Source organism: Leucoraja erinacea, chromosome 35 (genome assembly GCF_028641065.1).
Source record: "Leucoraja erinacea ecotype New England chromosome 35, Leri_hhj_1, whole genome shotgun sequence".
Lineage (NCBI taxonomy): Eukaryota > Metazoa > Chordata > Chondrichthyes > Rajiformes > Rajidae > Leucoraja > Leucoraja erinaceus.
In genome coordinates this window covers 11,102,585-11,118,907 of record NC_073411.1, presented here as the reverse complement: position 1 = coordinate 11,118,907, position 16,323 = coordinate 11,102,585, and the positions used below count along the sequence as shown (strand labels likewise).

Sequence of the window (16,323 nt, the reverse complement as noted above, 5' to 3'; positions counted from 1 at the left end):
AGTTCCGGTAATCACCCGGGGGCCCGTGGGACAGCGTGTGGTACTCTTTTTTTTTAACCAAAAATAATTTAAATCAATTATTTACATAAATGATATGTACAATACAAACAAACCCACCACCATAATATAAAGTAAAACAGATATTCTTAAATAATAAATATTAAATGAGTATTTCACAATCCTTGTTAAGAATGCATTCCACCTATAGAGTTTGACATACTGTTGCACGATTCACAGTTTGTAATTGATTATTGACTCAGTAGAGGACATTTTGTCAGCCGCCCTGTCCTTGTTTAAGGCCGCGGTTAACAGCGACATTAAGGTGTCCACGGCTACGCACACGCCATCTTGCCACGTGAAAGGGCTGATGGAGTTGACAGCCTTCCAGCATGGAAATCATCTCTGACTCCAGAATTCCTTGTGGTCTGTCTCGATCATTAGCCTCCCACGGGATACGCTGGGATCCATCTAACTGCTTCCTTGATGCCAGTTCTACACTCCATTAAGAATAAAAGTGCATTCTGGAAAGGATGGGTGAGGTTAATGGGCCATTATGTCTAATTGAGCAGAGGGATGTGCTGTAATGCTTGTTGATGCTGGCAGACATCAATAATGATGGGAGTGTTCTGTGCTCTTGATGCTCTTACAGAAACTAGCTCACTCTCCCGTCTCATTTTAGACCGGCTTCACGCCACTCCACATCGCTGCCCATTACCAGAACCTGAACGTGGCCCACATGTTGCTGACTCGAGGGGCGAACGTCAATTTCACGCCCAAGGTAGGTGCAAGTCTGCCTCTGCGAAACCCCTCCGTCTCCCCGACCCTTCCTCTCCCTGGTTGCTCAACCTCTAAACCCAGGGGGAGATCTTGGCCACCACTCCCCGAGCCTTCCTTGGTATCCATAGTCAGGAGAGACGGGTCAGACGAGAGACGGGAGAGACTGGTGTAAACCCCCTCCACCTCCATATAGAGAGTCATGGCCTCTCCCTTCAATTGATAGCAGCATGTAAAGAGTTAACCGTGGGGCTGGTTGAGACCTGAAACATCACCCTGCTGTGCCGTGTCTGTGTGAGTCCCTGGTGGAGCCGTTGCTGGAGAAAGCACTGCAGGCAGTGCCCCAGGCTAGATTACGGGAGGAAGAGACGAGGAAACAGGACTCACTCCGATCAGATGATATTGAGAAGGAGCAGGCAACTGTGTGGGGAAATCATCAGTGGGGTTGGGGGTGGGGGCTGTTTGGAAGGGTGGGGGCTGTTTGGGGGGGTGGGTTAATTGAAAGAAAGAGGGAAAAGCTCAGAGACAATTTGAGAGGCCATCGAATTTTAGTTTAGTTTAGAGACTCAGAGTGGCGCACGCCCCTTCTGCCCATTGAGTTCATGCTGACCCATGCAGTAGCACTATCCTACACACAATTTACAGAGAGTGATTAACCTACAAACCCACACTTCTGTGGGAGATGGGAGGAGACCTCGGGTCCTTGAGGAGAAGGTGCTCCCGTCCTTTTTCAACCAGAGCTACTGCCCAGCCCGCTGAGTAGCTCCAGCACTTAGTACCTGGAGGAAACCCACGCAGTCATCGGGGGGAGGTGCAAACTCCACACAGACAGCACCCGAGGTCAGGATCGAACCCGGGACTGCGAGGCACCAACTCCTCTGCTGCGCCACTGTGCTGCCCTTGTGTAAAAAGAAAGGGTGTAGCCAACAGGCAGTTGAAATGCTCAAGTTGTCAGCCAGATGGATGTTTACTTTATAAGAAAATCTCCTGGAATCTGATGTTAATGCTGTTAGGAAGTGGACTGGTTGAATTCATACGCAGGGAGAAACTGCGGATGCTGGTTTAAACCGAAGACAGACACAAAATGCTGGAGAAAAAGAATAGGTGATGTTTTGGGTTGGAAGCCTTCTTCAGACTGAAAGATAGAGGAGGACAGAACAAAACAGGGTCGGCAACAGATGGTTGAATTTTTTGGCTGGCATGCAAATCATGGCCACTCCTTTGATAAAGTCACAGAATTATTCCCAGATCCAAGTCGGCATGAGTTTTTCAATATACTTGCTCTACGATAGGTTTGTTGGTCCACTGAGCCATTTTAAAGAAACATAGAAAATAGGTGCAGGAGTAGGCCATTCGGCCCCTCGAGCCTGCACCGCAATTCAATATGATCATGGCTGATCATCCAACTCAGTATCCCATCCCTGCCTTCTCACCATACCCCCTGATCCCTTTAGCCACAAGGGCCACATCTAACTCCGTCTTAAATATAGCCAATGAACTGTGGCCTCAACTACTTTCTGTGGCAGAGAATTCCACAGATTCACCACTCTCCGTGTAAAAAATGTTTTTCTCATCTCGGTCCTAAAGGATTTCCCTCTTATCCTTAAACTGTGACCCCCCCTAGTTCTGGACTTCCCCAACATCGGGAATAATCTTCCTGCACCTAGCCTGTCCAACCCTTAAGAATTTTGTACGTTTCTATAAGAGCCCCTCTCATCCCCACGTGACCCACCTGGACACTGTAACTGTGGATAGGGAGCAACAGGGAATGATGACCTTCCATGTGTGAATTGTGGGCATCTGGTGGTGCTGCTGCCTCACAGCACACGACATCTGGGTTCGATCCTGACCTTGGCTGCTGTCTGTCTGGAGTTTGCACGTTCTCCCCGTGACTGCGTGGGTTTTCTCCGGGTGCTCCGGTTTCCTCCCACATTGCAAAGACGTGCAGGATTGTTGGTTAATTAGTTCTTATAAATTTCCCTGGTGTGTAGGATGTGAAACCGGAATAACATGGAACTTGTGCACGGGTGATCGTAGGTCAGCACGGACTTGATGGGCCAAAGGGTCTGTTTCCACACTGCATCCGTCAACTAAATTGAACTAAAGGTGACCACTCGAATTACCAAGGCATGAGAGGATATGGACAATGAACTACCAGATAGTTTTGTTTAAGAAAGAACTGCAGATGCTGGAAAAATTGAAGGTAGACAAAAATGCTGGAGGAACTCAGTGGGTGAGGCAGCATCTATGGAGCTAAGGAATAGGGGTCGAGACCCGAAACGTCACCTATTCCTTCGCTCCATAGATGCTGCCTCACCCGCTGAGTTTCTCCAGCGTTTTGGTCTACTAAATGGGTTTAGTATGGATGAAACATAGAAACATAGACAATAGGTGCAGGAGGAGGCCATTCGACCCTTCAAGCCAGCACCGCCATTCATTGTGTTCATGGCTCATCATCCCCTATCAATAACCCGTGCCTGCCTTCTCCCCATATCCCTTAATTCCACTAACCCCTAGAGCTCTATCTAACTGTCTCTTGAATCCATCCAGTGACTTGCTCTCCACTGCCCTCTGTGGCAGGGAATTCCACAAATTCACAACTCCCTGGGTGAAAAAGTTTTTTCTCACCTCAGTCTTAAATGGCCTCCCCTTTATTCTAAGACTGTGGTTCTGGACTCACCCAGCATTGGGAACATTTTTCCTGCATCTAGCCTGCCCAGTCCTTTTATAATGTTATATGTTTCTATAAGATGCCCACCTCATCCTTCTAAACTCCAGTGAATACAAGCCTAGTCTTTTCAATCTCTCCTCATATGACAGTCCCGCCATCCCAGGGATCGATCTCGATGGGTACTAAATGGTTTGGCATGGGTCGTCTAGTGGACTGGAGGGTCTGTTTGTGCGCTGCGTGACTGTATGCCTCTGCTTATTGTTCTCGTACTTATTCTTCTGCTCAGAATGGAATCACAGCCCTGCACATTGCTTCCAGAAGAGGGAACACTAATATGGTGAGGTTTCTGCTGGATCGGGAAGCCCAGATTGATGCGCGGACCAAGGTGAGTGCAGTTAAGGACTGTCCCGTTAACGGAGCGATGGACAAAGCCAGCGCTCAATGACAGGAAATATCCTACCAGATACACATGGAAGGGGAAGAGTATCTAAATTAAACATTGGACAATGAAGGATTGATCACGGAAAATAAGGAAATGTCGATTTTGAACAAATCCTTTGTGCCGGGAGATAGTAAGACCGTTTCTATGATGGTAGTAAATCTAGCGGCAAAAAGATGAAGACAATAGACATTAGGTGCAGGAGTAGGCCATTCGGCCCTTCGAGCCAGCACCGCCATTCAATGTGATCATGGCTGATCATCCCCAATCAGTACCCCGTTCCTGCCTTCTCAGTACCCCGTTCCTGCCTTCTCCCCACCCGTTCCTGCCGCCTTCTCCCCCTATCGCTTGACTCCGCTGTCTTTAAGAGCTCTCGCCGTTCTCCTCTCCAGTTCTCGGGCACGGCAAACTCCTTTAATCGCGACAAAGTTACGAGAGGCCCCTTTAAGTAGCCACTTGGATGTCCCACCGAAAACCTGACGCTTGAGAGCATTTGTGGAGGGAACGGGATCGCGGCTGAACGGCGGGTCGAATCTCCCCCCCCTGTAGTTGGGGCTCTGGAATGCCGGCCTGACCCAAGCCAGCAGATCCATTCCCATGGCCGACGTCCGAGGCTGACTTTGCGGCGCGGATCTCAGATCCCCGGACTGAAACCGTCCGACTCCTTTCGGAGACCTTGACCAGCAAGGCTCTGGAACCAAGAATATCAGTGGTGGACCTGTACTAGAATCTATTTCCCTTAAGAGGGGACTCGGGGTAGTGAGGATTCTTCTATCTGATTCATTTCAGGGATCCAAAGAAATTCTCTACAGAGAATTGAAGAGAGTTAGATTTCATTTGTGCCCCATTAGTTATATAAAAATAGAACACTTTTCCAGCAAAATGAATAATTAAGTTACACTGAAATCATCAGTTCCTTTTATTTTCTTTATTCCATTTGTGGAGAGGATGTTTCCACTGGTGGGAGAGGTCTAGGATTAGAGGTCACAGCCTGAGAATTAAAGGACGTACCTTTAGGAAAGAGATGGGGAGGAATTTATTTAGTCAGAGGGTGGTGAATCTGAGGAATTCTTTACCACCGAAGGCTGTGGAGGCCAAGTCAATGGATATTTTTAAGGCAAGAGATTGATAGATTCTTGATTAGCACCGGTTTCAGGGGTTCTGGGGAGAAGGCAGGAGAATGGGGTTAGGATGGAGAGATAGATCAGCCATTATTGAACGGCGGAGTAGGCTTGATGGGCCGAATGGCCTAATTCTGCTTCTCGAACTTGTGAAGAATGATAGAGGGTAGACCAACTGAGTTAGTATGCAATATTATGAATGCGTTTGATCACCTTGTTGGGGGCAGTTGACTGTTGCCTCCACCTCCTGCCTTGTGCGGTTTGAGGGAGTTCCTTTGTGGGGGGATTTACATTGACGCTGTGCGTTGCGTGCCCTTTGTTTAGGACGAGCTGACTCCTCTTCACTGCGCTGCCAGGAATGGCCACGTGCAGATCGCTGAGATTCTGCTGGATCGCAACGCTCCCATTATGGCCAAAACCAAGGTAGGTGTGTGTGAGACACTTCTTTCAGACTCCACACCAAATCTCCCCCCCCCCATCCTCATTTACCTCCAAAGCCCAAGGTAGATCAAGGCACGTGTGAGTGAGATGGAGAGGGTGGCACAGGCTTTACAAACTCCACACCAACCCAATACTTGGTCCTTATTTTCCTCCCCAAGCCAAGTAACTCTTCTCTCCGAAGACTATTCAGTATCAGCGAAATCAGAGAAGAGTGTTCTCCTCCTCTCTCCAAAGACAGTTTAGCAACCTCCTCGCAAAATCTCCTCAAACCAAGGTGGGTGGAGGAATGTGTTGGTGAGATGGAGGGGGAAGCTTGGCTTTGTGTGCCCCGTGCATGGTCCTTGTTTATCTCATTAAACCGAGGTGGGTACAGGACATGTACGATAGACAAAAGGCTGGAGTAACTCAGCGGGACAGGCAGCATCTCTGGAGAGAAGGAATGGGTGAGGTTTTGGGTTGAGGCGTCTGAAGAATGATGTCAGGATGTCCTGGGATGTCAGGACTGTCTTATGAAGAAAGACTGGATAGACTTGGTTTATACTCTCTAGAATTTAGGAGATTGAGAGGGGATCTTATAGAAACTTACAAAATTCTTAAGGGGTTGGACAGGCTAGATGCAGGAAGATTGCTCCCGATGTTGGGGAAGTCCAGGACAAGGGATCACAGCTTAAGGATAAGGGGGAAATCCTTTAAAACCGAGATGAGAAGAACCTTTTTCACACAGAGAGTGGTGAATCTCTGGAACTCTCTGCCACAGAGGGTAGTTGAGGCCACAGTTCATTGGCTATATTTAAGAGGGAGTTAGATGTGGCCCTTGTGGCTAAGGGGATCAGGGGGTATGGAGAGAAGGCAGGTACGGGATACTGAGTTGGATGATCAGCCATGATCATATTGAATGGCGGTGCAGGCTCGAAGGGCCGAATGGCCTACTCCTGCACCTAATGTTTCTATGTTTCTAAGAAGGGTCACGATGCCAACACTCTGCTCCTTGCTCTCCCCCTCCCCAGAACGGCCTGTCACCCATCCACATGGCCGCACAGGGTGACCACCTGGACTGCGTCAGGCTCCTGCTCCAGTACAAGGCGGAGATCGATGACGTGACGCTGGATAACCTGACCCCGCTCCACGTGGCAGCTCACTGTGGGCACCACAAGGTGGCAAAGGTGCTACTGGACAAGGGGGCAAAGCCCAGTGCCAGGGCCCTGGTGAGTCTGCATGGGGGGGTGGTCTCAAACTAAGTGAGAGATTGAGGTTGCCTTTGGTACAGTGAAAAGCTGTTTCCCGCCTATGCATAATTATATATGATTACAACCGAGCTGTCCACACTGTACAGCTACAGGATAAAGTCAATAACGTTTAGTGCAAGATAAAGTCCAGTTAAAGTCTAATCAAAGATAGTCCGAAGGTCTTCAATGAGGTGGGAGGTAGGTTAGAACTGCTCGCTAGCTGGTGAGAGGACAGTTCAGTTCAGCTGGGAAGAATCTGGAGGTATGTTTTTTCAAACCTTACCTCTTGCCTGAATGGGAGAGGGGAGAAGAGGGAGTGACCAGGGTGAGACTGGTCCTTGGTCCTTGACCATTATTATCTAAATGGTGGCCGATTGGGAAAGGGGGAGATGCAGCGAGACCTGGGTGTCATGGTACACCAGTCATTGAAGGTAGGCATGCAGGTGCAGCAGGCAGTAAAGAAAGCGAATGGTATGTTAGCTTTCATTGCAAAAGGATTTGAGTATAGGAGCAGAGAGGTTCTACTGCAGTTGTACAGGGTCTTGGTGAGACCACACCTGGAGTATTGCGTACAGTTTTGGTCTCCAAATCTGAGGAAGGACATTATTGCCATAGAGGGAGTGCAGAGACGGTTCACCAGACTGATTCCTGGGATGTCAGGACTGTCTTATGAAGAAAGACTGGATAGACTTGGTTTATACTCTCTAGAATTTAGAAGATTGAGAGGGGATCTTATAGAAACTTACAAAATTCTTAAGGGGTTGGACAGGCTAGATGCAGGAAGATTGTTCCCGATGTTAGGGAAGTCCAGGACAAGGGGTCACAGCTTAAGGATAAAGGGGAAATCCTTTAAAACCGAGATGAGAAGAACTTTTTTCACACAGAGAGTGGTGAATCTCTGGAATTCTCTGCCACAGAGGGTAGTTGAGGCCAGTTCATTGGCTATATTTAAGAGGGAGTTAGATGTGGCCCTTGTGGCTAAGGGGATCAGGGGGTATGGAGAGAAGGCAGGTACGGGATAGGGGAGTTGTTGAGTTGGATGATCAGCCATGATCATATTGAATGGCGGTGCAGGCTCGAAGGGCCGAATGGCCTACTCCTGCACCTAATTTCTATGTTTCTATGATTCTATGTTGAGTATGCTGGTGGCCAGTGTGAAGTGTAGATGGAGTCAGGGGAAGGGGGGTTGGTTTGGGTGATCGTGTGGGCTGCGTCCGCAACTCTGTGCAATTACTCGCTCCTTCGTGTCCGTGGATTGCCAGGGAAGTGCTTTGTTCTTTTCAGTGGGTTTGCTGTCACTAACGTGCCCTGTCCTACCTCATGTTCTAGAATGGCTTCACCCCATTGCATATCGCCTGTAAAAAGAATCACATCAGGGCGATGGACCTGCTACTGAAACACGGAGCATCTCTGGAGGCAGTAACCGAGGTACGGGAACGTGATGTTAAGGCACGGGGAAGATTTACCAGGATGATGCCAGGACTCGAGGGTCTGAGCTACAGGGAGAGGCTGAGCAGGCTGGGACTCTATTCCCTGGAGAGCAGAAGGATGAAGGGGTGATCTTATATAGAGGTGCACAAAATCTTGCCCAGAGTAGGGGAATCGAGAGCCAGAGGGCATAGGTATGAGGTGCAAGGGGAAATATTTTAGAGGAATCTGAGAGGTAGCTTTTTCATACATAGGATGGTGGGCGCATGGAACGAGCTGCCGGAGGGGGTAGTTGAGACAGGGACTATCGCAAGGTTTAAGAAGCAATTAGACTGGTGCATGGAAAGGATAGGTTGGAGGGATATGGGCCAAACACCAGCAAGTGGGACTAGTGCACATGGAACATGTTGGTCGGTGTAGGCAAGTTGGGCCGAAGGACCTGTTTCCACGGTTTATGACTCGATGACTCTATATGGATTCACTTTGTGGAAATATCCAGAACCAGAGGTCACAGTTTAAGAATAAGGGGGAGGCCATTTTGGACTAACATGAGGAAAAACCTCTTCATCCAGAGAGTTGTGAATCAGTGGAATTCTCTGCCACAGAAGGCAGTGGAGGCCAATTCGCTGGATGTTTTCAAGAGAGAGTTGGATTTAGCTCTTAGGGCTAACGGAATCAAGTGATATGGGGAGAAAGCAGGAAGGCGGTACTGATTTTGGATGATCAGCCATGATCATATTGAATGGCGGTGCTGGCTTGAAGGGCCGAATGGACCACTACTACTATTTTCTATGTTTCTATGATTCTATGATAGATTTCATGGTCTGTCCAAGAGATTTGGGTGGCTTTTGAATTGCAATCTCTCTCTCTCTTTCTTTGTTTCCCAGTCAGGGTTGACACCCCTCCATGTCGCTGCTTTCATGGGGAACCTGAACATTGTCACCAAGTTACTACAGCACGGAGCCTCCCCGAATGTCTCGAATGTGGTGAGTTCTTGTGCTCAGAGTGGGTGGGAGTTTTAAGGGGCTGTCCCACTTGGGCGACCAAATTGGCTAGTTTAGAATAGTTTGAAAAAATGACATGTTGAAGACCTCCTTCAACTATGTTGAAGACCTCCTTCAACTATGTTGAAGACTAGCTTCAACTAGCTACGACTAACTTCGGGAAAATTGGACACCGAATAGTGGAGAGTGAAGACGACCTCCTTCGATCTCCTTTGACCTCTCTTCGACTATGATCAAAACTATCTACAACTACCTTCAACTACCCTCCACTACCTACCACTAACATGCCGACCTACTACGACTAAACCTACGAGTAAAAAAAATATCGATTTTTTGCATGGCGACCTTTATTTACTCGTGGGCATTTTTTAACATATTGAAAAAAACACCGCGATCTAGCTGAGGCCTCGAGTACGCGGAGACCACTCTCGAGCATGAATGAGAGTTACGACGACCTCCTACGACCTCGTGTCGACCATGCTGCGAGTACGAGTCGAGGGCAAACTCGCCAGAACTCGCGGATTAGATCGCCCAAGTGGGACAGCCCCTTTAGGAGAAAGCGAGGCGATCTTATTCTAACTTGGGAGATGTGGACGGGGTGGATGCCAAGAAGATTTCTCACCCAGCCGGTGGTATCTAGAACAAGCCGAAAGAGACAGCACATCCCAATTCATTTAAAGTGCAGTTAAACTCAATCAAGGAGTTTGGACAATGGATTTTCTTCTCCCTCTGCCACCCCTCATCCTTTCTAGCTTTTGGCTTCTGGCTTCTTTGCTTTACTCCTGCCCCAGTTGTTCCATTGTACAGGGGGGGCTGAAAGGAACGTGCCACTTGGGTGCAGTCCATGAACCTTCTCTGGCCTCCACATCCCAGGCTGTGACGTCTAGTGTGTGATCCAAGAATCTGCCAACTCCCCAGGTCACCAGCATTGATGGTGGGTGAGGCCAGGGACTGCTCTGCTGCCTCTGCTGGCTATTGGAAGGTTGGACACATGCCCACCCTACACCCAACCTACACAAGGCGGCAAGGTGCCAACCAGGAAGTCTCGCTCAGGCCTATGCTGGTGCTTGGGTTTCTCCAAGGGCCATTTCTTTGGGGTAAAGCTTATGCTTCCTGTTATTTTGTTTCTAATTTGCTGCAGAAAGTAGAGACTCCACTGCACATGGCAGCCCGGGCCGGGCAGACTGAGGTGGCACGATTTTTACTACAAAACAAGGCCCAAGTCGATGCCAAGGCCAAAGTGAGTCCGACAGGTGTGATCTGCGAGCAGATGTAGGATGGCTGGCTGGCACGCGTGACTGTCTGTGTGAGTGCGTGCGTGTGTGTGTGTGTGTGTGTGTGTGTGTGTGTGTGTGTGTGTGTGTGTGTGTGTGTGTGTGTGTGTGTGTGTGTGTGTGTGTGAGTGTGTCTGTGTGTGTGTGTGTCTGTGTGTGAGTGTGTCTGTGTGAGTGTGTCTGTGTGTGTGTGTGTGTGTGTGTGTGTGTGTGTGTGTGTGTGTGTGTGTGTGTGTGTGTGTGTGTGTGTGTGTGAGTGTGTGTGTGTCTGTGTGTGTGTGTGTCTGTGTGTGTGTGTGTGTGTGTGTGTGTGTGTGAGTGTGTGTGTGTGAGTGTGTGTGTGTGAGTGTGTCTGTGTGTGTGAGTGTGTCTGTGTGTGTGTGTGTGTGTGTGTGTGTGTGTGTGTGTGAGTGTGTCTGTGTGTGAGTGTGTGTGTGTGTGAGTGTGTCTGTGTGTGTGTGTGTGTGTGTGTGTCTGTGTGTGAGTGTGTGTGTGTGTGTGTGTGTGTGTGTGTGTGTGTGTGTGTGTGTGTGTGTGTCTGTGTGTGTGTGTGTGTCTGTGTGTGAGTGTGTCTGTGTGTGAGTGTGTCTGTGTGTGTGTGTGTGTGTCTGTGTGTGAGTGTGTGTGTGTGTGTGTGTGTGTGTGTGTGTCTGTGTGTGAGTGTGTCTGTGTGTGAGTGTGTCTGTGAGTGTGTGTGTGTGTGTGTCTGTCTGCACATCACTATGTGTGTCTGTACGTCAGTGTGCGTTTATTACAGTGCGAGTGTGTGTCTGTGTGTGAGTGTGTCAGTGTGTCTATGTGTGAGTGTGTCTGTGTGAGTGTGTGTGTGTGTGAGTGTGTCTGTGTGTGAGTGTGTCTGTGTGTGTGTGTCTGTGTGTGTGTGTGTCTGTGTGTGTGTCTGTGTGTGCCTATGTGTCTGTGCCTATGTGTCTGTCTGTGTGTGTATCTGTCTGCACATCACTATGTGTGTCTGTATGTCAGTGTGCGTTTATTACAGCGTGAGTGTGTGTCTGCGCCATTAGACCATATGCAGGAGCAGAATTAGGCCATTCAGCCCATCGAGTCTGCTCCGCCATTCAATCATGGCTTCTCTATTTTTCCCTCTCAACCCCGTTCTCCTGTCTTCTCCCCATAACCCCTGAATTGATCATGGGGAACAAGGACATGGCAGACCAATTGAATAACTACTTTGGTTCTGTCTTCACTAAGGAAGACATAAATAATCTGCCGGAAATAGCAGGGGACCGGGGGTCAAATGAGATGGAGGAACTGAGTGAAATCCAGGTTAACCGGGAAGTGGTGTTAGGTAAATTGAATGGATTAAAGGCCGATAAATCCCCAGGGCCAGATAGGCTGCATCCCAGAGTACTTAAGGAAATAATGGATGCATTAGTGATAATTTTTCAAAACTCTTTAGATTCTGGAGTAGTTCCTGAGGATTGGAGGGTAGCTAATGTAACACCACTTTTTAAAAAGGGAGGCGAGAGAGAAAACGGGGAATTACAGACCAGTTAGTCTAACGTCGGTAGTGGGGAAACTGCTAGAATCAGTTATTAAAGATGGGATAGCAGCACGTTTGGAAAGTGGTGAAATCCTTGGACAAAGTCAGCATGGATTTATGAAGGGTAAATCATGTCTGACGAATCTTATAGAATTTTTCGAGGATGTAACTAGTAGAGTGGATAAAGGAGAACCAGTGGATGTGTTATATCTGGACTTTCAGAAGGCTTTTGACAAGGTCCCACATAAGAGATTAGTATACAAACTTAAAGCACACGGTATTGGGGGTTCAGTATTGATGTGGATAGAGAACTGGCTGGCAGACAGGAAGCAAAGAGTAGGAGTAAACGGGTCCTTTTTCACAATGGCAGGCAGTGACTAGTGGGGTACCGCAAGGCTCAGTTCTGGGACCCCAGCTATTTATGATATATATTAATGATTTGGACGAGGGAATTGAATGCTACATCTCCAAGTTTGCGGATGACACGAAGCTGGGGGGCAGTGTTAGCTGTGAGGAGGATGCTAGGAGGCTGCAAGGTGACTTGGATAGGTTGGGTGAGTGGGCAAATGCATGGCAGATGCAGTATAATGTGGATAAATGTGAGGTTATCCACTTTGGTGGCAAAAACAGGAAAGTAGATTATTATCTGAATGGTGGCCGATCAGGAAAGGGGGAGATGCAACGAGACATGGGTGTCATGGTACATCAGTCATTAAAAGTAGGCATGCAGGTGCAGCAGGCAGTGAAGAATGCGAATGGTATGTTAGCATTCATAGCAAAAGAATTTGAGTATAGGAGCAGGGAGGTTCTACTGCAGTTGTACAGGGTCTTGGTGAGACCACACCTGGAGTATTGCGTACAGTTTTGGTCTCCTAATCTGAGGAAAGACATTCTTGCCATAGAGGGAGTACAGAGAAGGTTCACCAGACTGATTCCTGAGATGTCAGGACTTTCATATGAAGAAAGACTGGATAGACTCGGTTTGTACTCGCTAGAATTTAGAAGATTGATGGGGGGATCTTATAGAAACATACAAAATTCTTAAGGGGTTGGACAGGCTAGATGCAGGAAGATTGTTCCCGATGTTGGGGAAGAACAAGGGGTCACAGTTTAAGGATAAGGGGGAAATCTTTTAGGACCGAGATGAGGAAAACTTTTTTCACACAGAGAGTGGTGAATCTCTGGAATTCTCTGCCACAGAAGGTAGTTGAGGGCCAGTTCATTGGCTATATTTAAGAGGGAGTTAGATGTGGCCCTTGTGGCTAAAGGGATCAGGGGGTATGGAGAGAAGGCAGGTACAGGATACTGAGTTGGATGATCAGCCATGATCATATTGAATGGCGGTGCAGGCTCGAAGGGCCGAATGGCCTACTCCTGCACCTAATGTCTATGTTTCTATTACACCCTTACTAATAAAGAACTTGTCAATCTCCACTTTAAAAATAACCAATGCCTTGACCTCGACAGCCGTCTGTGGCAATGAAGTCCACAGATTCACCACCCTCTGGCTGAAAGTAATCCTTGCTCATGTGCGTGCGTCTCCATATGCCTGCAAAGGTGTCTGGAATGTGATCATATCTTAGTTATTTAATCAACAGAGCTAGCATACATGTGATAAGGTATGTGTGTGTATGTGTGGGTGTGTGTGCACCTGTGTGTGTGTGTGTGTATGTATGTGTGTGTGTGTGTGTGTGTGTGTGTGTGTGTGTGTGTGTGTGTGTGTGTGTGTGTGTGTGTGTGTGTGTGTATGTGTGGGTGTGTGTGTGTGTGTGTGTGTGTGTGTGTGTGTGTGTGTGTGTGTGTGTGTGTGTACGTGTGTGTGTGTGTGTGTGTGTGTGTGTGTGTGTGTGTGTGTGTGCGTATGTGTGTGTGTGTGTGTGTGTGTGTGTGTACGTACGTGTGTGTGTGTGTGTGTGTGTGTACGTATGTGTGTGTGTGTGTTTGTGTGTGTGTGTGTGTGTGTGTGTGTGTGTGTGTTACCTGTGTGTGTGTATGTGTGCGTGCGTGTGTATGTGTGTGTATATGTGTGTGTATGTGTATGTGTACGTCTGCTTGTTCACAGTATGCTTTGTAAATTAGTGTCGATGTGCAAGTGTTTGCTTATGGATGTACAAAGAGTATTTTGGGCTACAACCTGCATGGCCCTGCGTTTCAGATCTCTGTGTCTTCTGTGCATGTTTTCTCTGCCACAATCTGTGTTTTGTTTTAATAGTGCTCGACTTACTCGGTAGAGTTTTGCTTCAAGCCTTTTGCGATTTTTTGCGATCACATGCAGTGACATATTGTTATTTCAGTTCATACGGGATGATAAATCAAAGCTGAATGACTTCCGCTCCTCTGTTCTCCTGGTCCTACCCCCGTCGTACAGAATTGTGTGAGACCAGGGAATGGTGTGAATCTCTCCTCAATCATTTGCTTTTTAACCGAAAATAAATGTAATCAATTATTCACAAGAATAATATGTACAATATATACAATAGCAACAAAGCCACCACCATGGTACAAAGTAAAACAGATATCAAATATACTGAGTACCCCGTTCCTGCCTTCTCCCCATATTCCCTGACTCCACTATTTTTAAGAGCCCTATCTAGCTCTCACTTGAAAGTATCCAGAGAACCTGCCTCTACCGCCCTCTGAGGCAGAGAATTCCACAGACTCACCACTCTCTGTGAGAAAAAGTGTTTCCTCGTCTCCGTTCTAAATGGCTTACTCCTTATTGATTGTATGACATTATGCAGCAGAGCAGGACATTCAGAACCTTCCCTCCTGTGGTCCCAGTCTGAAGGGCCTGTCCCACTTGGCCGTCATTTGCGCATCGCGCAGATGGCCGCAAAGATTTAGTACATCACAAAATCCCGCGACGCCGCTCGCTGCCGCGTATCACTGCCTATGTCATCACGTACCATGCGCGCATCACGTGCGCGAATAACGTGACTAGCGTTTAGTGCAGGATAAAGTCAATAAAGTCCGATCAAAGATAGTCCGAGGTTCTGCAATGAGGTAGATAGTAGTTCAGGACCGCTCTCTAGTTGTGGTAGGATAGTTCATGAACAGGAAAAGCAATTTAGTTTAGCTTAGTTTATGTTCGTGTGTATTGACAAAAAACCTTTGAGTGTGTGCGATCCAGTCAAAGAATGGCTAGACCTGAATACAATCAGAATTAATTCTCAGTCCCACGAAGGATCTCGACCCAAAAACGTCACCCATCCCTTCTCCCCAGAGATGCTGCCTGTCCCGATGAGTTATAGCCCTGTCACACGGTGCGAGTTCATTCCAAGAGCTCTCCCGAGTTTAAAAAAAATCAAACTCGTGGTAAACACGGAGAATGAACGTAGCGGGTACGCCGGAGCTCGGGGACGTCTCTTAACGGCTCGTAACGCTAACGGCAGGTACTCGGGAAGACTCGCTAACGGCAGATAAGCTCGGGAAGACTCATGAAGATTTTTCAACATGGTGAAAAATGTCCACGAGAGCCCCGAGTACTGACGAGTGGCCATTACAGTAAATCTCCGAGTTCGAATCAGGGCAAACTTGGGGAGAACTCTTGGAATGAATTTGTACCGTGGGACAGGGGTTTAACGCCAGCGTTTTGTGTCCACCATCGGTGTGAACCAGCTCCTGCAGTTCCTTCCTATACATTGTTGTTCTTATTGTTGGAACAACCAGTCAAGTCAAGTCAAGTCAGTGCACACACTTCCATATTAATCCCATCTCCCAGCAGTTGGCCCGTGGCTTGGTATTCTCGGACAATTTAGGTATTACTGGCGACGCATCTTAAACGCTGTCATGTCTCACACGGCTCTTGTCCCGTTTGCCTACCCCATGCAGGACGATCAGACTCCCCTACACTGTGCCGCCCGAATTGGCCACCTGGAGGTCATCAAGCTGTTGCTGGAGAACGGGGCGTGCCCCAAGTCAGCCACCACCGCGGGCCACACCCCCTTGCACATCGCCTCGCGGGAAGGTCACGTCCAGGTGGCAGAGATCCTGCTAGACCACGGGGCTTCGCAGACCAGAATGACCAAGGTATGACCAAGTCCGGCGCGGTTAAGCAGCAGTCACTGGGGAATGAAACTGGGAAATTGCACATAAAGTGCCAGTGAAATGAATTTGCCAGCAGCAGTACAATGAAAAAGAAACACACAAAAACGCAACAAAAAGATTTAACACAAACATCCACCACAGCATTCATCATTATGGTGGGAGGCACAAAATTTGGCCAGTCCTTCTCCATTTCCCCCGTGGTCGGGACCTCAACCCTCCGCAGCCATTGCTGCGAGCGTCCAGATGAGTAGACAAGGTAAAGTCCAGTTAAGTCCGGAATCGGCGCCTCCCCACCGGAGACCGCGGCTTCAGGTTGGTGTAGGCCGCAGGCTGGTGGTCGAAGTTCCCGCCGTGCCGCAGCCAGAAGCATAACGGATAGGAGCAGAATTTGGCCATT

At 48.2% G+C, this 16,323-nt stretch overlaps 1 protein-coding gene across 1 annotated transcript in view; it reads left to right on the top strand.

The window, feature by feature from the left end:
- LOC129713324 (ankyrin-1-like) overlaps positions 1-16,323 on the top strand; it is a 135,106-nt gene that overhangs the window by 35,337 nt on the left and 83,446 nt on the right. The window contains exons 7-14 of the mRNA XM_055662297.1: positions 680-778; positions 3,732-3,830; positions 5,330-5,428; positions 6,454-6,651; positions 8,002-8,100; positions 8,988-9,086; positions 10,246-10,344; positions 15,711-15,908. Coding sequence (XP_055518272.1) covers positions 680-778; positions 3,732-3,830; positions 5,330-5,428; positions 6,454-6,651; positions 8,002-8,100; positions 8,988-9,086; positions 10,246-10,344; positions 15,711-15,908 — 990 coding nt within the window. The remainder of the gene's footprint in view (positions 1-679; positions 779-3,731; positions 3,831-5,329; positions 5,429-6,453; positions 6,652-8,001; positions 8,101-8,987; positions 9,087-10,245; positions 10,345-15,710; positions 15,909-16,323) is intronic.